Raw genomic sequence first — 23,265 nt, forward strand, 5'->3', positions numbered from 1 at the left:
CTCCAAGATGATCAGTGTCTTGGTTTTCAAGCCATGAAAGATTTAAGCCCATTAGACCTCCTAGTTCTTCACAAAACCAGTGGCTCTACACATACCCAGAGTGGTAATCTAAGCCTACACCAAAACATAAACAAGGCTATAGAGATAGGTTCCTAAGACAGCATATTAGTATGTAGAATAATTTGCCACTACAGATTCAACAAAGTACTACTTCACTACCTTTACAACTGGCCCTAATGACTGGATGGGTAGACACAAATTTACACCAGGCTTATTATGCAATGCTCTGCTTGATTTCGGGGGTAAGCAGTGAAAGTGCCTAACAAAGGTGACAAGAACTTTTAAATTTGACTGCTTAAAGGTGTATATGACTGAGCTAGTCAGTTGTGTTTGCTTGCTTAGTATTATTCTTATGTTCCTATGAAAGTAGTAAAAGTTCTGTTCTTATAATTTTTCAAAATGTATCCAGATGTTCTTAGTGTTTCACTGTTGCAGTCCTTACATTTGGGTAATCTGCTTGCAGGTTGCCCTCAGTCGGCCTGATTAACAAAGTCTTGGGTCCTGCGTCAGTTGCTGTCCCTTCTGCCATGACGTCAGGTCGGCAGGGGTATAAAACGTGCAGCCGACACCATTACTTCAGTCTTTCTTACCGTACAGTGCCCGAAGCAAAAGCAGTTCGCAAGTGCCGGTTGGCCGACTCCTGAAATTGTCATTTTCGAGTTTCAGAACCAAAGTTTTCAACTTAAAGCTAAGTACCCCGTTGGGGAAACTTTTTCTTGCTCCTTACTGATGTCAGTAAAAGTTAATAATTGCATTACTAGTGGAAAGCAAGTACCTCATAAAAATTTTAATTCGTAATGCATTCCTTGCCTAGGCCCTGACCACGATGTACCTTGCTGTCGGTTTTGTGCTTTACACAACATGTTGGAGGGATAGATTCCTGTCCCAGAGACTTCCCATACTCTGGAACAGACTACCTATCTATGTCAAACAGAGCTCCTCATTAGCACTCTTCAAGAAAAATCTTGATAATTGGATGGGAAATGGGAAATTCACCCCGGGGATCACTTCTGTGGCTCTGCTCCACAGGGGCACAGGAAAATAATTTTCTTGGGTGGCAAAAGCCAGGAACATTTTTTGGCTAGGCTTGTATGGGCCCTAGGACTGATAGCCTAGTACCTACCTATGAACCTATTTAATCAGCTCACTATCCATCGTCTGTATATTTTTGCCTCTAAATATTTCGGTTCTCGGTTTAATTATCCAGAAATGTCATCGGTTAGCCATCCGACTACCGGGATTCAAAAAAAATGCAAAGATAAAGACAGACAGGCCGCCGAGGTCCAAAACTGCCGACGCTTCTCCTAAGCCAGTCGCCAGTAGCCAGTTTGCCGGTACTCAGTGAGGTGCTTTTGCAGCCCCTGATATCCGCTACTTCTGATTCGCAGGCCTCTACTGAGACCCATTCGGAGTCCGGTATGCCACGAGATACTTCAACTATGGAGCCTGCGGATGTCTCTACCTTGGATGGGTCCAAAGCCGCTGTGCAGGCGCCGGCTTCTGAGGGTGTATTCAGGCCTGCAGACTTGCATATTAAATCAACGCCTCCTTCATTACTAAGGCCTAAATCTCGATCCATGTCTAAAAAAGTGATGCCCAGGCCACATGCTCAGGCCCCTATGCCTAAAAACCAAATTATAAAAATGGCTGAAGATCTAATAACTCTAATGAGGGGTAGTCAACCCCCCCCCCCCAAGAGGCCTAGGACTGAGCTTGATTATGAATATTCTGATCACAATTCTGTTTCTTCTGACTCTTCTGATGATCTGGATTTGTCTTTACCTACTTATAAGGATTCTGATTCAGAAGATTCTATTCCCTCTGTTCCCCTCCTGAGGATTTTTCTTTTGGGGAAACCTTACATACTTTAAGGGAGCATTTTCATTGGGAAAGCCAGGAATTTTCTGATTCAAAAAAGAGGCTTAGGGATTTCCTTCTTCTGCCTCAGCATAGGCCTTTGGCTATTCCTCCTGTACTAGACATTGTTGATGATGTTTTCTCAGAATCCATTTTGTCCCCTGATTCCCTGCCTCCTGCTCCTAGTAAACCTGACTGATACTACAGGGTTCCTGAGTCCCACAAGTTCCTTTTCAAAAATCCTATTGCAGATCCAGAGACTATTTCTCAGGGGCCCAAGGACATTAAGGGTTCTACTGCTAAAAATCCTACCCGTTCTGATAGAGACTCCGGGGCGCTGGATAGATGGGGTAAAAAGGTTTATACTTCAGCAACCTTGGCAATCAGAGTTTTAAACTGCCAATTTCATATGTTAAAATATCACCAAAATGTCATTGGATTGCTTAAACAGAAAATGATGTTGATTCCTGACTGTGTGGAAAATAAAGATTTACAGGACTTAATGCATTCTGCTGAACAAGTTGGAAAACATACTTTGCAATGTGGTTTTGATTCTTTAGAGGCCTCTTGCAGGGCTGCTGTTACTGGGTCTGTGCTTAGAAGGCATGTTTGGCTTAAGGAGCAATCTTTGCCTGATCATGTTAAAGCTAAATTGTTGGGTGCTCCTTGAAATCAGGACCGCCTGTTTGGCAACAAGGCTGAAGTTCTTAAAAAGATGGAAGATAAAGCTAAATCTATGCAAACTGTTAAAGATTTTTTACAAGTGCAACCTCCTAGATTTAGTAGGCACTGGCCTACTAAGAATTGTCCCTTTCCAGCCCCTTCCAAGTCTTCTCCGGCCAAACCCAGACACAGCAAAAACCCCAGGTTTCAGTCCCACGGGACTCTCAGAACTAAGCAGTGGGGGGCCTCCACTTCCAAATCTGGGAATAAGACACCCCCCTATGGTAAACAGTCTCGATGACTTCCTTTTAAAATTTCCAAACACTTATCTTCTGACCGCCCCTTTGGGGAGATAGGTTGCTCTTCATGCAAAGAACTGGAAACTCATAACCCAGGACAAATGGGTTTTAAATATAGTGTCCCAGGGATACAGATTTCATTTCCACATGTTGCCAACACCAAGTGGGTTGGCCGGACCTGCCCCCAAATCAGTGGGCAGAGGCTCAAAAACAAGTACTTTCTCTCTTAAGTATGGGAGCTATTCAACTGGTACCAAAAGAGGAAAAGGGACAAGGTTTCTACTCCAGACTAATCCTGGTACCCAGAAAAGACAAATCATGGCATCCAATCCTGGACTTGTCTACTCTAAGCACCTTTCTGGAGATTCCAAAATTCAAGATGCTGAATCTTCACCAATTACTACCTATGCTAGGCAAAGACACCTGGTTGGCAACACTAGATTTAAAAGAAGCATACCTGCACATCCCAATCAGGGATACTTGCAGAAGATACCTATGCTTCAAAGCAGGCTACATGCATTATCAGTTCTCTGCACTGCCCTTTGGCTTGTCTACTGTGCCCAGGGTATTCACAAAGTGCCTGGCTCCAGTTATTGCATTTTGCAGGCAAAGAAGTATTCAGATATACCCATACCTGGACGATTGTCTATTTCAGGCAGAAAGCCAGGGCATACTTTTGAATCATCTGGCGTTTGTAAAAAGGGTTGTAACTTATCTGGGGTACACCATAAATGAAAAGAAATCTCAACTGATACCCTGTCGACAAATTACATTCCTGGGAGCAAGTTTGAGTACAACTTCCCAGATGACTTACCTCACACCAGAAAAGCAAATTCATTTAATAACCTATTTCAAACAAGTGGCCACAAAAACCATGCTATCTGCAAGACAAATACTGCAAGCCTTGGGGTTCATGGCCTCCTGCATTCTTCTAATTTCATATGCAAGACTGCATATGAGGAAACTACAATGGTATCTAAAAAGCCTATGGAGTCAACATTCTCACAGCCTAGAAACAATGATTCCTGTCATACCTTGCATACTCCTAGAGTTCCTCTGGTGGGCAGAGGCCTGCCACCAAAACAAGGGGCTACCATTCACACTACCCCCTGCCACCCAAACCCTAACAACAGATGCATCAGACTATGCATGGGGGGCTCACCTGGCAGGGAAGTGCATTCAGGGCAAATGGAACCCAAGTCAAATGCACCTACATATCAATCAAAAAGAAATGTTAGCTGTACAGAATGCTCTGACAGCCTTTAAGGACTACATTCTTCAGGACAACTAATGGTAAAGATGGACAACACCACGGTTATGTGGTACATAAACAAGCAGGGGGGTACACATTCCTACTCCCTCTGCAGACTAGCCATGGCATTGCGGAACACAGCCTTGAGCTACCAAGTGCACCTACAAGCTCAATTCTTGCCAGGAAAATTAAATACACTGGCAGACGGACTAAGCAGAAACCTCATGGACCACTATGAGTGGAAACTGGAACCAAGGATTTTCAACATGTTGACAAACGAATGGGGGTGCCCAGACATAGACCTATTTGCCTCCCCCCAGAACTACCAATTGGATAAGTTTTGCACAAGGACTCCCCACAAACAAGCCTGGAAAGTGGATGCTCTGTCCTTCAGCTGGAAAAATCTATCAGTCTACGCCCCCCCCCCGCCTCTGCTCTCCAAAGTTCTAATAAAAGTCAAACAGGACAAGCCAAGGATGATTTTGATTTCTCCAGACTGGCCGTGCCAACACTGGTACCCCCTCCTGCCCAGTGTGTTGCAAATATCTCCATGGCACCTCCCTCAGACATCTTCCCTGCTGTCTCAGCAGGAGAACCAGATTCTGCACCCTCAGCTTCCAACATTGAACCTTGCAGAATGGCTAATTACTTAAACTCACCCTGATCATCCCTCAGCAAGCCTGTGATGGATGTCATCTTAGAGGCAAGGAGGCCTAGTACTAGAAAATCTTATGCTGAAAAATGGAAAAGATTCTGTTCCTGGAACCAGTCTCAAGGGATGAGCACAGCAGCGCCCAATTTACCTCAGATTTTGCAATACTTAACTGAGATGCTTCACAAGGGCCTGTCTTTTTCCTCCATTAAAATCCACGCCTCAGCCATTTTAGCTCATTATAACACAGAACATCCCCTCTTCTCTCATCCTCTACTCAAGCAGTACCTCAGAGGGGCCAAAAATTTGAGACCACCCAGGAGAGCTCCAACCCCTGCCTGGGACCTTAACTTTGTATTGAAGAAACTCACTCTACCTCCTTTCGGGCCAGCTGCTACTGCAGACTTAAAGTTTCTTTCTTGGAAAACAGCTTTCCTTTTAGCAATCACTTCAGCTAGAAGGATATCTGAATTACAGGCCCTTAAGCAGTGGAGCCTTTCATCATCTTTCATGCGGACAGGTTGTCACTCAGGACCAATCCATCCTTCATGCCCAAGGTGGTAGCCAGTGTGGCTCTTAATCAGTCTATTCATTTGACAACCTTCTTTCCCAATCCAGAGAACAAAGGGGAACAGATTCTGCATTCCTTGGATGTGCACAAACAACTTAGATTCTACTTGGACAGGACTAAACCTTGAAGAAAATCTGAACAACTGCTGGTAGCATTTGCTGCAGGGGGCAGAGGGCAAGACTATTTCAAAACAAATCCTTTCTAAATGGATAAGCCATTGCATTCATTTCTGTTATAAGCACCATGGAAACCCTATCACCCAGGGGATCAGATCTCACTCCACCAGGGCTGCATCTACTTCTGCAGCCTTTCTCAGAGGTGTTCCTACCAGGGACATCCTAGAAGCTACTACCTGGAGTTCTGTACATACTTTCACCAAGCATTATCATTTGCCAGTTTTCTCTAAATCCAGAGCTGGCTTTGCTACTGTTGTCCTGCAGGGCCTTATAGCTGGCCCTAATGCTATATAAACTCCTCCTCCCAACCATAGCTTTGGGAATCTACCCAAATGTAATGACTGCAACAGTGAAACAAAAAGAACATAATACAGTTGTGTACACTTACCATAAATGTAGATGTTCGAGTGTATTCACTGTTGCAGTCCAGGTTACCCTCCCTCCAGCCCCCTAACTTCTTCTGGCTGTACCTCTACTTTCCTTTACTTTGCTTAAAAGTATTTTTGGTGTATTTGCTTTTTCTTGGAGGTATACCTTTGTGTTTTTATGTTTATTTGCTCCCCATTAGGGAGGCACCTGACATCTGGGGCAAGAAAAACTGATGTAATGGCTTCGGCTGCATGTTTTATACCCCTGACGACCTGACGTCCTGGAAGAAGGAACAGCAACCGACGCAGGACCCAAGACTTTGTTAATCAGGCCGACTGAGGGCAACCTGCAAGCAGATTACCCAAATGTAATGACTGCAACAGTGAATGCACTCAAACATCTACATTTATGGTAAGTGTACACAACTGTACTTTTTGTGTACTTCTTATAAACACAAGTTTTGTATTAAAACTAAGTAAAGCACATGCAAATAAGATGGAATGAATAATTGCCAAAAAAAAAAATCCATAGCTTGATACAATATACCATTTTGATTGGGTTCAAATTACTTTCCCATAAAGTTTAAAAATCTGCATTGCTTGTATCTCTAGACCCTCTAAAACTAAAAAAAAAAAAAAAAACTGCTTCTCTGAACTTCATACCTAATAAATATTAAGCATGCACACTTTGTTACTGTGAGAAATCTTGTATATAATCCAGAGCCATATAAACATCTTTTTTCATCCTTCTGTAATCATTCCCCATCATGCATAATAACTTCTCTCCCAAAGGTTATAACTGATACTTTAAACATATTTTTGCAAAGTTAAATACCGTGCATTTCCTCATCCACTCCAAACCCTTTCCATTCTTATTAGCAGTACATGGTCTGTATCCTCCTAGGTTTTGTGATAGAGATATCAAGATCTGTTACTGCAATTTCTCTTTGATCTGCGCCTCCTTCATCCGACACTAGATCTTCCTCTGCTCAGACACCTGCTAGGCCATCATTAAAAAAAGAAGGAAAAGAGGAAGCATGTGTCTCCAGCTACTGAAAGTACTCCGGATTTGCAGGCTTTCAGCCAAAACAGTTTAATATCTTTATGGCCTTACGGCCTACCACCCCTGGAATTGCCGTAAATCCTCCAATCCTGAGCCCAAGGCCTCAGACGTCAGATCCCTCTCAGATGGAAGAGGAGCAGTTCTCTGATTCGTCTTCTTCTGAAGAATCCCTTTCATATACCGCCCAGCTGCCTTCTCCCCTAGAATATGGTTCCCCAGAGGAAGAATCTGTTAATCCTGACTCTGCAGCAGAGGATCTAACCTTTGGGAAAATTATAGCTAAAATAAAGGAGTATTAAGAGGGAATCGTCATAAATGACAGAGGTACAAAATAGGTATTATGACCTCATCCAGATGGATTCCCCAACCCCTTCTTCTGTTCCTCTCATTCTTCCTGCCCTTCTGGATGCCTCCTCAGCAGCATGCTTAATCCCACACTCCCAGCCACTTGCCCCATATAGAAATGATAGGTTCTATAAAGTCCCTGAGAATGCAAAAATCCTTATAAAGTGTCCTGCTGCAGACCCTGCCACTATTTCCATTTCTAATGACAAGGCTTCTAAGCTACTGCATTTTACCACCCTCCTCCCGTCTGACAAAGACAGAAAAACCATGGAGCACTTGGGTAAGAAAATATATAAGAAAATATATACTTCTCTGGCTTTCAGAGCAACTAATTTTCAGACATATATGGCTAAATATGCCATGTTCCTGTAGGAGAAGATTTCCAAGGATTTGTCTGACTCCCCAGACTTTGCTGCCAAAGCTCAGCTGTGTTCCCTAGTTGCAGTCACTTCTCAGGTTACCAGGCACTCCATCAAGTGCAGCTATGATGCTGCTGAGGCCTCTGTCAGGTCAGCAGCATCAGCATCTGCCTTAAGAAGGTATTCTTGGCTTTGTCTCCAACCCCTTCCAGATGATTTCAGAGCTAAGCTGATGGATGCTCCTTTGGACAATACAGCCCTGTTTGGAGCAAAAGTGGCAGATTTATTCAAGTCTTTACAACAAAAGGGGAAAGAGATGCAAGATTTAAAACACCTGCTGGTTTCCCCAATTCCTAAATTTCAGAGGAATTATCCAGCCAAAACTCAATTTATCAGAAAGCACTCTCAGCCTTCTACCTCTTCTAAGCCTAGGAAAACCTCAAGGAAGTAACCCACTCCTACCAGACTCACCCCATCTACCAGCCAGAGGCTACCCTTTCAAGACAGGGCGGGTAGTGTGTGACTACCTGCCAACCGTGGATCCCCCACCACCTCCCTATATCCCTCTCTCACTTTCAGTTCTCTGCCTTGCCCTTTGGGCTTTCTACTGCACCCAGAGTCTTCACCAAATGTCTGGCTCCAGTTATTGCCTTCTGCAGGACAAAATGAATCCAATTATTCCCATATTTGGATGACCTGCTCATTCAGGTAGACTGCAAACAGACCCTCATGCAACACTTGCAAGTTACCATTTCTCTCCTAAAGTCCCTGGGATTTCAGATAAATTTCCCCCAAATCCTAACTGGAACCTACACAAGACATAGTCTTCTTGGGATGCAGACATCTTGAGATCCGTACAGACATCATGAAAGCCTACCTGCTGCCCCAAAAGGTGGAAAACTTGGCACAATACCTACTTCTGGCCCTCCACACCACAGAGGAGACTGCAACGCAGTACCTTAGGCTCCTGGCCTACATGGTGTCCACTTTACCCATGCTACCTTTAGCAAGACTCCACATGAGGAAACTACAATGGTACCTCAGGTCAGTCTGGACACACCATTCCCACGCCATCAAGTACAGGGTACCCCTCCTGCCCTGCCTCAAACTGGAGATACATTGGTGGTTGAAGCAGATGAACCTCAACCCAGGTCTTCCCCTAGAGCCACCCCAACCAAAGCAGACTATGTACATAGATGCCTCAGAGTTAGGCTGGGGAACAACTCTGGGGCACCTGAAAGTGCAGGGAGTGTGGCCAGTACCAGACAGGAAAGAACACATCAATATCCAAGAAATGAGAGCAGTATTACTGGCCCTGAGGGCAGCAGTCCAAACCAAACTTCAACCAGGACCCCTAAAAATTTTCATAGACAATACCACAGTGCTGTGGTATCTCAACAAGCAAGGGGAGTCCAAATCTTATTTGCTTTGCAGATAGCTCTCCTGATGTGGGAAATGGCCAACTCCCAAGGAGTGACCTTACATGCGGTTTACATACCTTCCCTACAGAACTCTCAGGCAGACTCCCTCAGCAGATCCATGACAATGACATGCAAATGAATGCTTCACAGGGATTTCTTCCTTTACCTGGTCCAATAGTGGAGTGCACCTGAAATAGACCTGTTTGCCTCCTCCATCAACAGGCAACTGCCTTCCTTCTGCACCAGACTACCAGAACCACAGGCTATGGCAACTGATGCCTTTTCAATTTCCCGGAAGGAGATGTTCATCTATGCACTTCTCCCCTTCCCTTTTGTTCAAAAGGTCCTGCTGAAGATCCAGCAGGACAGACCAGAAATCTTGCTGACGACTACCTATTGGCCAAGACGGCATTGGTTTCCCCCACCTCTTACAACTATCCAAGGGCAATCACCACAAGTTACCCCTCAGAGTGGACCTTCTCATACTGCACAAGGGAAACCAAATCCCCCCACAGTGCCAATCTCTTCACCTCACTCTGTGGATGATAACCACCAGTGCGAACAATGGAACGACTAAGAACTAAAAACACCAAAATCCACTGAAACGCAAACAGACCTCTATGTCTTGGGAAATCCACACACTGCTTCAATCAAACCAACGATGACTAGCAGCACAAAATAACGTTTTCTGAACAAACGTATATCTCGGACAATAACAGTATTGTAAAATCATTTAATAAATCCAAACTCCAAAATGGGTTAAGCGCTTTCACTTGTATAATTACAAGCTTCATCAGAACACTGAACCTAATATTAACAGATCTTTAAATAACTTTTTTGGCGCCAGTTCTTTTTGAAATCTGTCTTACTTATTTAAAGACATACATACACATTTACTAACACAGCGCTACTACGTATATGGATTACTATAATACATACATATTGAATCGCTAAAGTTATTATTAAAAATTGTAATTGAAAATGCACTTCAAAAAATCAGATGTGTTACCATAAAATATAGCAAGTGCATATGCTGAAATGTTAGTCACAGAGAATATAGAATGTTACTATTTGACTTTCTAAAGTCACTTACTTACTACAATGAACATGAAGAAAATATAAAACTAATTTGTAAATATGTCATTTCAATGCCAATAATGGTTTAATGGATATGGTATCGTTCAAACCTGGTGGAGTAGAGGCATCTGTATAAATTTGCTAACATAATTCTTTATATAACAGCATACCTTTAAAATCTCCCTCTCTTTGATCAGCCTGCACACTATCTACTATACCAGATTTAAAAAAGTGACTATCTCCATGTTTTTTAACATGTCTATAAAGTGAATTTTTGTCATCCTTTCTTTTAATGCTATATAAATGAGAATAAATATGTCTATTAAATCTCCTTTCAGTCTTGCCTATGTAGAACCCAGAACAGGTCATACATATGGCAAGATAAATAACCATTTTAGTTTGACAATTACCTCCACAGAACTTAATTCTAGTGTGGTTATAGTTGTCCAACACCACACTGTCACCATGAAATATGGTATAGCATTGATTGCAAGCTCCACATTTAGATGTATTCTTGTATGTGGGGGTCTTGTTGGTATGACCCCTCTCTAAGATGAATTTAATATTAATACCAATTTTGTTGACAAATCTAGGGCCTTTACCTAAGACAGGGGCGATGTCCTGATCTACTAATATAATATGCCAATTGTCAGTCAGGATTTTCTTAACCTTACCAATGTGTGGACCATATTCCAAAATACATGTCCTGTCAAAAGAACTAACGTTGTCGTCTGTCACCTTAACAGCTAAATTTTGCACTACCTTATTATTACTGATGTTATATCTTTCACCCATTAAAGGTGTATATTTTTTCCCCCACTCATTGATAACATATTTCCTACCTTTGGACATAGCTTTGACATCATAACCTCTCTCCTTAAATAGTGAGGTAATGAATGTCACTTCCTCCAACATGTCCGTATATACAGATGCATCCTGACTGCTCTAATAAGTTGCCCTTTATAAATATTCATAAATTGCCTCTTTGGATGATTGCTGGAATATTCTAAATAATTGTTTGAAAATGTGTTTTTCCTATATATCTTGGAACTAAATTTGTTGTCATCTCTAGAAACTAATGTATCTAAGTATGCCAAACCCTTGTTGTTTTTAGAAAACGTAAATTTCAAATAACTATTACTATTGTTAATATATTCCAAAAATTGGTCCAACAGTATGTGTCCACCGTCCCATATCAAACGGATGTCATCCAAATATCTGGAATAGTATTTGATGCTTTTCATATAGTTACTAGTAAATATTTTGGTCTCTTCCCACTCCAGTATAACCAGGTTGGCGTATATGGGAGCACATGCAGCTCCCATAGCTATGCCCCTGGTTTGCCTGAAGATATACGTTTGTTCAGAAAACGTTATTTTGTGCTGCTAGCCATCGTTGGTTTGATTGAAGCAGTGTGTGGATTTCCCAAGACACAGAGGTCTGTTCGCGTTTCAGTGGACTCTGTGGATGATAGGATTCTGATCCTTTTCAGACACCTTTACAGTGAGGACGTGCTCACTGTCCTGCAGGAGGCCAGGAAACCTAATACTAAGAAATCATACCTTTCAAAGTGGAAGGGATTCTCCATGGTGTCTCAAAAGGCACTACGGATTAAACAAAGTACTACTTGACTACCTTTAATGCTGGCCTTAATGACTAGATGGGTAGCCACAAATATACACGAGGCTTATTATGCAATGCTCTGTTTGATTTTGGAGGTAGGCAGTGAAAGTGCTGCATAAGGGTGGCAAGAACTTTTAAGTTTGTCTGCTTAAAGGTGTATATAGCCAGGCTGCTCCCTCGTGATTGCTTGCTTGGTATTATTCCTATGAAAGTAGTAAAAGTTCTGTTCTTATAACTTTTCAAAATGCATCTAGTTTTGTGTATGTCTTATAAACACAGGTTTGTATTAAAATTTTAAGTAAAGTGTATAAAAATAAGACAGGATGGATAATTGCCAAAAAAAATTTCCATAGCTTGATACAATATACCATTTTAATTGGGTTCGAATGACTTTCCCATAAAGTCGAAAAATCTGCATTGCTTGTATATCTGCACTCTCTAAAACTAAATAAAATGCTTCCCTGAACTTCTCAGACCTAATGAATATTAAGCATATACACTTTGTTACTGTGAGAAATCTTGTATATAATTCAGAGCCATATAAACATCTTTTTCATCCTTCTGTAATCATTTCCCATTCTGCTATATGATAACTACTCTCTCAAAGGTTATAACTAATACTTTAAACATACATTTGCAAAGTTTTCTCCTCATCTATTTTAATGTCATAATAACAGATTAATACATCTTCTGTGTGGAGACATGCGTGAATGGGCATATCTTCGTTGAAGGTTGTGCATCAGGGCTGGCAACTCGGCACGTAAAAATCTACTGCCAATCATTAGCGGACCAGAGTTCTGCTGTGGCGACCCCTAACCGGGAAAAGCCGAAAAAGACAACAACATTAACAGATTAATACAGAGTCCAAATATCATTGAAATGAGAGGACATACTTGCATATCACCTCAAAGAAATCTAACTTCATTTCCAGTATGCCCATTTATTATAGGCCATTTATTCGTATCATCATCACCCATCTTTTAAATTTCACATTAAACCATTTAATTCCAACAACATCGGCAAAATCTTCTGGCATATTTCGTCATATGCTTTATTTATATTTCACCCTTACATGTATTCTTTAATATCATCTACTAGTTTCCTCTCAGAAAAGTCCTTAATTACCCAAAATGTACCCTGAACAGTAATGACAACCATATCCATGATTATTTTTCTATGTATTTCCTAATAAGACTTTTAATTTTCATTTGTAACAATTATTCCATTAAGCAGTAATTATAATTCTGAAATAAGGTGGGTCTGCAGTTTTCTAAACAAATTGTGTCCTTTCTTTCCTATGAATTTCATAACACCTGCACATTATTTGTTTCTATTCCATTCGTATGCCAGTCATTAAGTGCCTATAGTAGCAACCTTAATTACCACTGCTGGCAATGCTCTAGCACTTATAATGCGTGTATCCAGGAATGTCAAGTCTTGCAACACTATCAACCTAAACTATGTTTGATGCATTTCTTATTTCTTCTAGCATATTTTCTTTTGCCTGAAAGAACCAAACCTTCTGATATTGCACTATATAAAATCCTTCTGATCTTTTCAATCCACCTTGTTATGGTCCTGCAGTCTGAAAGGTTTGTGTGCAGAACTATATTGTAACTTTATTGTATTTCTGTCTCTCGCATTTTCTGAAAATTGTCTGTCCACAAGGGATTTGTAAATGTATTAATTGAAATCACAATGAAAACCTTCTTTGTTTCATCTTTATTACCAATTTGTGAGTTCATTTCCCTCATATTTGATCTTCTAGCTCCAGCTGCTACCTCTGGAACTATCCTAGTCCTAGTTTTTCTCAGATTTTGCTCATCAGTCCACACATATTAATTTATAAGTCATCCATGTTGGTGTGTGTGGAAGTGATTTCCTTGGTTTGAATTCTTGTACACAGTAAAGCACTATCAGGAACATTATCAGCATCAGCCATCAGAATTCTGTCATTTTTCTGACTTTAAAAAATATTTCTATTGACTGTAATATCAAACGCCTTTATAGAAGTATCACATAGACATAAGGCACGCATACATTAATGGAAAAACAAACCATATTAACATTTTTTCCATACATTATACATTACATTTGTTTTTCTTTATAACAACTGTCTTTTGGTCCAACATTACATAAATTGTTGAATTCCTGCCTTCCCTTACACCTCACTTCTCCTCCTGAACATTATTCTGTTTGTATTTACACAAATTCCATTTACTTCTATGTATATTGCTCCTTCCCATTTGTAAAGATCCCTCTTTTCATTCATTTATCTATTTTACAACATTCAATATTTTAAATACAGTTGGTTTAGATTTAGATTTTGATTTCCTTTTTCTAATAATTGCTTTTTTGGCAGCTAACACAATTAAACCCAGTAAGGCCTTACGACATCTATGCAGTTCAGATCCTGTGCCCCAGCTCAAAGTCATCTTTTCCTAGTTAGTCATTTGCTCATCCTATTTTTCTAACAGAATACACTGTAGGGAATTTTTGAAATCTGTCAACTCATTATACAAAACAAATAATCTTACATCACTTTCTAGACTGGATTCCAGACAAAAATTAAGTTGCTGTTCATAAATTCCACTGATGATTCTTAGAGTGAAGATATCTGCGGGGTTTGGCCATTGCTAGCGCCACGGAAACCTCTCAACAAACAGATAGATAGAACCCATCCCAAGCTGGACTTTTCTTTAGACATACAAAACTATTTTCAGGCTTTGGCAGACCTCTTTGACATTGAGGCAGTAGTGGCAGAAATGGACCTTTAGACCCTCTGCCCCAGTAAATGAGATTAGGCAGACATTTCTCTCACTGTTATTTTCCAGCTATCTGAATTTAAAGCCCTCGTCATTGGACTGTTCTGTTGTAACCCTGAGGTTCTGCAGATGTGTGAGTTTTATCCAGATAAGTAATTGCTACTCTTCTCTTTTTCTGCTTCACTTTGAAAAGAGTACAGTTACATAGTAAAGGGGGATGGCGAGCTATGTTGCCAGTAGAAAGCTTAAACATGCAGTTTGTCTAGCTAAGATTTATTAATCATTTGTTGGCCTGCCCCACCAGTTACATTGCATGGCTGCACTGTTTGTTGTTTCATTTAATGGTAAGTGTGTGGGGAACTTAGTCTTGTCCTACTTGAGGTTGAAATACCATCAACAGAAAATCAGCACTCGGAGGCTGTTAATGCTGGTGCTGTACCGTTAACGGTATTTACATGCAGATTTAATAGTATAACAGCAGTGGGTAGAGTATATGATTGCCATTGTTTACATTTTATTTTATTTATTGAAGTACTTCAGAAGCCACTGCTGTTGGCTTTTTCAGATGTGAACACCTAAAGTGTAGCAATACAATTCTGTTTAGTATGCACAGGCAAATACTGTTGCTTTCCCATCCCTTGCATTTACATTAAAAATATATTTATATGTCCAAGTACTACCCATGTACTATTAATAAAGACAACTTTTTAGATCACCCATCTTATCTGTAAGCTATTAATATGTACATATATATGATTTAGACTCTGGTTTAAATAGCTGTATAGGTATTCCGGACTCCGCATAACAAAAAAAAAAAAAAAAACATAGAAAGATTGTCTTACACATGTTGGTTGAAGGCTAGGTTGCTATCTATATGAGTTCTCAGATACCTGCTGAATGAATCAAGTTTTAGGGGTATTTTATTGATGACATAGTTGCCTATTGTGGAAGACTTCTCAAAAGATACTGTAATGTATTTCTTGGTATTGAGTTATAAGCTTTGGCTTTGGGACCAAGCATTTGTCTTTGTTAGACCTTTCCGAAGGATGTTCTCATCTTAGGGAGATTCAGTGACTGCTCCAATTTATACTCATCTGCAAACTTTGTTAGTCAGAGGCCTTTGATATTGGCTTTGATGCCAAAGAGGAATGGGCCTAGAACAGAGCCCTTGGGGACTCCACTGGTGACCAACCTCTTTGTGAAGGTGGCCTGATTGATTCTAACATCCTGAGAGCTATCAGTGAGCCAGCTGTCTAGCGTGTTAACGGGTTTATACTGATTTATGTGAGTTTGTTGACAATGTCAGACAGGGGAATTCTATCAAATGCTTTATCCAAATCTAAGTAAGCTGTATGCATAGTTTTTTTCCCTTATCCATTTAAGCTCTGAAGAGGCCATTTAACATTGTTTTTATATTACCCTGCATCCCTCCCCATGCATTTGGACAGCATCTGTGTCCTAAGGCTACTAACAAATTTTCTTCTAAGTCAGGCAAATGCGTAATTTATTAGATTCTTATGTTAGCGTTTTGTTTTCCTGTGTTGCAGGTTTGGCTCATTCGGTGGATTGTGACTGAACTTATTGGCAGACAGGCTAATTCTGCACCCAAAGCCTAATGTGTGATGTCACAACATACACCCCTGAGTGTGGGAATAAAAAAAAAAAAAAAAGATCAGAAGAGTACTGGGCTGTGGATAACAAGATTTTAAGTTATCCACTGTAGAATAATGTCTCACATATAGGTACTAAAAGCATTATGTATAAAGCTGTTGGGATTATATAGAATGAAACAGACAGACATACTAAGTCAAGGATGATATATCAGATCATGTGTCAATGCATTTAATATAAATCATATTTATTTAAACAGACTTCAGTCCTTGGTTATATAAAATAACCTTTTACAACAAGTGAGCGTAACAAATGACCAACAACTACATCACAATCCTAGCATCATGCTGAATTAAAAGCCGAAAGAAGAAAACAACAGAAGAGGAAAAACTCTAGCCATTATTCTGAATTTCAGTTACTGGAGGGAATTTTTCTTTGCCTGAGCATAAATAACCAATTAGAATTTATCAAATCCAGTTAGCAAAAGTCTGCTGTTTTGTCAGCATCTGAAATAAATGACTGCTACAGTCAGAATCTATTCTTTATTATGGCAGACTCACCTTTAACTTCTGATTGGTTAACACTGGGTAATTCTGTTGTTCATAGGTTCATAGGTTCATACTAGGCTATCTGCCCAAGGGCATTTATAAGCCTAGCCCATAGTTATGTGGCTTTCGCCACCCCTTTAGTTTGAATAAAAACTATGCCTATTATTTTGCTGTGCCTCTGTCAAGCAGTGACACTGAAGTAATCCCTGGGGTATATCTGCGATCTCCCATCCATTGGTCAAGATTCCTCTTGAACAAGGCCAGCGAGGTGCTCTGCCTCACATGTACCGGGATTTTGTTCCACAGCATAGGGAGTCTCTGGGTGATGAATCTGTCCCTCCAGCACGTTCTATTTATAACCGTGTCAAGGTTTAAGTTTCCCGCCCTTGTGGTTCTGAGGGATCTAGATTTTTTGAGGTGAAGCATATTCATCAAATCTGGGTTTGACATGGCCTTATATGTCAGGCACAGGTCACCTCTGAGCAAGCGGTATGAGACTGAATAGAGCTGGAGTTCTTTCAGTCGGGCAGCATAAGACAAAAATTTATCCTTTTGGTGAGGAACTTTTGGGGCCTTTCAAGCTGCAGCAGGTGTCGGGTCAGATACATACCGAACGGGGCATTGTACTCAATCATAGGTCTAATGAGTGATGAGTACAGGGGGACGATGACCTCCCTTGATCTAGATGTGAATCCCTTCATGATCAGGTGGGCAATATAGAAGGTTTTCCTAACTACTTTAGCAACATGAGTGTCAAACGAAAGGCTACTGTCAACCTGGGTCCCCAGATCCCTGATGACTTCTTCTGTGCTCAGTGGATTGCCACCTATATGGTAGCTAGGGGTAACCTTGTTTTTCCCGAAAGGTATGACTATGCATTTCTTGGCGTTTAACTTTAGGCCATGGCTCTGGCACCAGTTATCCGTTTCTGTGAGGCCCTTCTTTTTTTTTCAAAACAGGTTTATTGTTTTAACATATAAGAGAAATATCATAACAATTTTATACAAGTAATTAAAAATAGGTATTATTATAATATTCAACAAAACAACTAAAGTATTTACAAAGACATCCACTACAATCAGATCAATTAATTAAACTAAAATACCGTGCTATTGAAATTAGAATTTTTTTAACAAATTTTGTAAATTATCCCATACAATATAATATGATGTTTTTCTAGTTGTTCTCATTCTAATTGTGCTTATTTCCATATGGCACATTATATTCATAACATTTTTAAATTCATTGAACGAAGGAGGTGTATCTGAAATCCAATTTCTAGTTATTATTTTCCTGGCCACTGCTAGGATAGACCATAACAAGGGAAGCTTAATCTTTTAACACATTGAGGTACAGGTGTGTTGAATAATATAAGAGACTTAGAAATAATGAAATTATCTGTAAAAAGAGCCTGCAAAAATTCATTAATTGACTTCCAGTATTCTTTCAACTTCATACAGTCATAAAACATATGAGCCCAGTCAGCATTAATTTCTACATTACATCTCTTACATAGATTATCTTTATTATTTATTTTATTCATCATCAAAGGTGTATAAAAGATCTATGTAAAAATTTCCATGTATAAAGTCTCCAGACAATGGAAGATGTAGTTCTATAAGCAGATTCCAATATATATTGTTTATCTTGTTGAGTTGGTGGGTCCCCATTAATAGAGGTGAAATAATTCCAGTATGAATCTACACTGTAAAAGTTTCTTGTCTGATAAAGGTAAACTTTCATATATACATAAAATTATCAGAAACTTTATGCTGTAAATTTAATATCAAGTAATCAATCAGTTTTGGAATAGATTCTTTAACTGTTATAGACATTAGATCTATTCTATCAATGAGATGTTGTCTAAAGATCTGAACCTCTAACCAGCAAGTTTCTCTTAGATCAAATTCTTGTTTTAAGAAATCTAGATTTTTAACTTTATTATTAGATATCAGCTGATACCAGTACTTTAGATCATTATCTATAGCTAAATGAGCTCCTTCAGAAGTAGATGACATAAGCATATCCTGAGTATACATTATAGGGAATACAATAAAATTCCATTCCCTATACTTAGGTGCATGAATATAAAGTTACGATAACTAATAATAATATTTAATGGGTAACAAACCATATGTTTAGGTGTAATAGGTGAAGTACAAAATTCCTTTAGCAACCACAACATGGAGTTATTTACAATCATATTTTTATGTGTTAAGGAGATTTTCATGAAGTGCATACTAATTAGCTCCCAATAATCTTTCCATTTTGTGATATATGACTGATCTATTAATAAAGTAATAACTTTTATAATAGAAGAGATAATATATAAATTAAAGTCTGGAAAAGAAATACCCCCTTGAGACCAGCTATTAATATGTTTCTTTAATGCAATCCTAGGTCTATTAGGTGCCCATAAGAAATTTAACATTAGTGTATTCAGTTTCTTGATAATTATTTTTGTAGGTGAAAGTATTATTGATTGTATTAAGTATAAAATCTTGGGGAATATTATCATTTTAATAATTGTAAGTCTCTCCTCCATAGTAAAAAACATATTATTCCAGGTATTAAAAGATTTTGTATATTAAGAAAAACAGGTATTATAGTTATTATATATAATAGATTTAATATCTTTAGATAGTATTATACCTAAATAAGTTATCTGACCTGAATTGGGTACATATTTAGTAAAATCACTAATGAGAATATTTTTTCGTGTATATATAGGTAGTATTTTAGTTTTTTCTTCATTGAATATTAAACCAGAAATACTTTTAAAATTCATCATTTTATCAAATAAAGACTGCATAGAAGAATTAGATCCTGCTGATGTAATTAGAACATCATCTGCAAAAAGTTGAATTTTTGATGTTGTATTTTCGTCTATTTCAAAACCCTCTATGTCAGTACTGTTTCTAATCAAATTAGCCCAAGGCTCCATTACTAAAGTGAATAATAGTGGAGAAAGTGGACATCCTTGCTTTGTACCTTTAAGAATGGGTATTTTTTGTGAAACATATGTTCCTACCTTAATATAAGCCAGCATTTCTGTGAGGCCCTTCTGAAGGATATCTGTGTCAGATGTGTTTTCGACTATGACGCCCAGTTTGCAGTCATCTGCAAACTTTGTCAGCCATAACCCTCCTGTGTTTGCTTGTACTTCAGAAAAGTAGATGCCGAACAAGAGTGGACCCAGGACTGAGCCCTGTGGGACACCACTAGTGACAGGCTTTGAGTCTGACATGGCTCCAGCAACTCTGACCCTGTGGGTTCTGTCACTTAACCAGTTTGCAACCCATCTTGTGATGTATGGGTTTACATTCAAGCTGATGAGTTTTTCGATGATACCTGAGTGGGGTATTGTGTCGAAGGCCTTTGCCAGGTCGAGGTAGGCTGTATGGACTGCCTTTCCCTCATCAATGGCCTTGGTGTCTGTCTCGAAAAAGTCAACCAAGTTTAAGAGGCAGGATCTGCCTTTGACAAAGCCAAACTGGGTTGGATCCAAAGTCTGCAAGTTCCCTATGTCTTTATTTATGAGTTCCATTATGATCCTCTCCATGACTTTGCAGATAAGGCTTGTCAAGCTAATGGGGTGGTAATTTCCATGGTCGGTGGAGGCACCACCCTTATGAAGTGGGACCACAGTTGCCGTGCGCCACTCCTTGGGTACATATCCTGAGGTGAGGCTAAGATTAAACAGCTGTCCTAATTGCGGGTTTAATCTGCCTTACATCTCCAGTCCTGACTTCATTGTATGTGCATGTGAAGTCTTGCATATTTTGTCCTGTTTCTTTTGGCATTCTCTGGGTAGTGTTTTTTTTTTTACCCTTTCAAAGGTATGCTGGTTAATTAGCTGCACTAAATTGCCCATACATATGTTGTATTTGCCCTAGCCCTGTGGCCCATGGCTGAAAAGGGTTGAAGAAAGACTAATTCATTTAGCCAGTTAACAAATAAAAACATTCATTTTTATATACGTTGTCCATTCATTAGTGTGAGTTCCTTTATGTAATGACAAATGTTTTCAGAATTCTGAAGAAATGCATACAACATATTTAAGAGATGGTAGGAACTGAGCAATGTATGTAATGTTGGAGTGAATGGTGATTGTTAAAAAGAAACCATGCATGCAATGCATTAAAGTAATGAAAAATGTTATGGTTTGTTTTCTATTAATGTACGTTCAAAAGGTGGAGATTCAATAAAGGTGCTTAAAAAATAGTTTCTCTGGAAGATGAAACACTGGGTGAAAGCTAAAAAAAAATTCCAAGCAGCTGATTATATTATTTTTTACAGTTGGCACAGATTAAAAGAGGACTTAAACTGAAGCCCTCCTGAAAAGCTAATACTGTAGTTCAGCCTATATTGCAAGGCAGCTTTTCTGCGCTTCATGAGTTGTTGCCCCAGCTATCTGTAGCTATGGTAACATACTTTGGGAGATTCTTTTTACAGTCTAGGTGTACTTTTTCCCTCCCTATCGAGCAAATACCCCTGTTGTAATGGTACTGAGCCCTTCCTCCCTTCCACTTCAGTGACCATCGGTGGAGATGAAAGCAAGTCAGAAGAACAGTCATTGAAAGCAGCCATGGAGAATGATACGCTTTGCTGTATTCTCTCTCCGACCCCACCTGCAGCAGCTGATAGGCATACTGGCTTACACAAGGGCTGTTGATACCTTTCCTATTGTTTCTGCATACATACATGAATGATCCCATGCAAATGCGCTTGGCAGCACCAGCTACACTTCCCCAAAGTAGGCCATCCTGCAAATGAGCCTCCAAAATGACAGAAGCAATGTCAGCTGCTGACTGCCACTGCAGTACTCCGGTTGTTGGTCAAGCCCAGATAGTCTAGTTTATAGTCTGGGTTTTTTTGGCTCTGCCACAGACCTGGCCACATCAGGCTGGGGAATGGCCTTAAGGAGAGCTCTGTATATGGCCAGATAAGCCATTGTAATGCAAAACAATTTCTATGCTGAAAATGTACTTTAACACTGTAGAAGGCAGTTGTACTAATGCAACATACTATATAATATGCCCTTAAGTGTGCAAGAACTGTGAGGTATAGTGGCAACAAGGCAACCTGTTCTGTGTGCCAGCATCTCCCAAATGGTTTCATGTTCTACATGCATACCTCCCAACTGTTAAGATTTAGACATAGCACTGTGATTTTTTGCCCCTCAGATTTAGCCTTGATCTTCCTAGATTTAAGATGTTCCTCATAAAGTCGGACCTGTTTATATGTAAATAAGTTAAGTCTATATTAGATTCACTACCGTTAAGTGTATAGAGTGTAGTATATAAAAACCTTCCATTGTGAAAAATAAAAAATGAAAGCTCTCCTCTTTCTGACCCTCTGTGATGATTTTTCAAAGGCCCATGCTATGATTTTTAATGTTCAGGTATGTCCACATTTAGAGCTACAAGGTCCTCAGGGCATAAACAACTTGGGCTGAGCAGCGCCAGCAATTCACTAAATTACAGTTGGTCATTTCTGCTTTTTTTCTTAGATACAAATGTATTTTGCATTTAAGTAAATTTTTAATCTCACCCTTCCTCATGTTGTGCCATTTAACTTCTACAGTTATCTTTTTATCTTACTTTCCATTAATTTTATTATGCATAAAGATTTGCAGTACTTTTGTATCCATTTCTGTACTGACTTTTGTCAAAGTCTGAGAACAGCCCGACTAGTGTTTAGTCACAAACCTACTCTGAATATTAAAGTCAAGAAATAAAAACATATTTGGAGGGAAAATCCACAATATTTTAATGTGATTCTTTGGAAGTAGGTCTCTGAGGTTTTGATGGATAAAATATTTTTTGTTTGAACAGCTGAAAAAAAAAATGTCACTGCTGTTAATAAGATTCTAATAAGACTTTTTTGTATACAGTTAGCAGATACACTGAGTCCAAAGACAAACAGAGCCAGACACCATCACTTGAGGAAAACCAGCTGTCTCAAGGTCAAAGAAGAACCCGTGATCTTCACTTCACTCGTCCGCAGCAACAGTCTCATAAGGAAGAAAGGAGCCATGAATCTTCTCAGTGTGACAAGAGTATTTCTGTGCAGGAAGGACTTGCAGCACTTCAAATCCATAAAGTGCCATATAAATGTGCTGACTGCAACAGAAGTTTCTACAAGAAGTGTAACTTAGTAATGCATCGGCGGGTCCACTGGGGTACCAAACCACATGAAGGTGTTGAAAGTAGCAAGACCATAGACCACAAACAGTTTTTTGTAGGATATCAGCTGAGCCATGTAGGTGTGAAACCATGTGCATATGATGACTGTAATACAGGATTTTTATTTTACAATCAATTTTTTATTGTGAAAAAGCAGTTGGAGTGATACGGATGTAACCTGTAAGCTCAAAGTATTACTAAAAGTAGAGCTTATGTAAATGTAGCGGAAAACTATAAAGACAATAACAGAACTGCACAATGGTCATACTTTCCACTTTGTGTGACAAGATTAAATAAATAATGTACAGTGTTTATGACATGAAGTGGTGTTAATGCATCATTTATTTTTCATACAAGTTGAATAGTA

General features: G+C 39.4%; 1 protein-coding gene across 3 annotated transcripts in view; it reads left to right on the forward strand.

The window, feature by feature from the left end:
- The window catches only part of LOC122799152 (zinc finger protein 26-like), a 206,275-nt gene extending 183,054 nt beyond the window's left edge, over window positions 1-23,221 (forward strand). For 2 of the 3 annotated variants that reach the window (XM_044068035.1, XM_044068036.1), the window contains exon 5: window positions 22,607-23,221. In XM_044068035.1, the coding sequence (XP_043923970.1) occupies window positions 22,607-23,064 (458 nt within the window). In that variant the 3' untranslated portion in view covers window positions 23,065-23,221. The remainder of the gene's footprint in view (window positions 1-22,606) is intronic. The other variant, XM_044068037.1, reaches the window with a different exon arrangement.
- Window positions 23,222-23,265: the final 44 nt, after the last annotated feature.

Source organism: Protopterus annectens, chromosome 4.part0 (assembly GCF_019279795.1).
Source record: "Protopterus annectens isolate FY-2018-M chromosome 4.part0, PAN1.0, whole genome shotgun sequence".
NCBI lineage: Eukaryota > Metazoa > Chordata > Ceratodontiformes > Protopteridae > Protopterus > Protopterus annectens.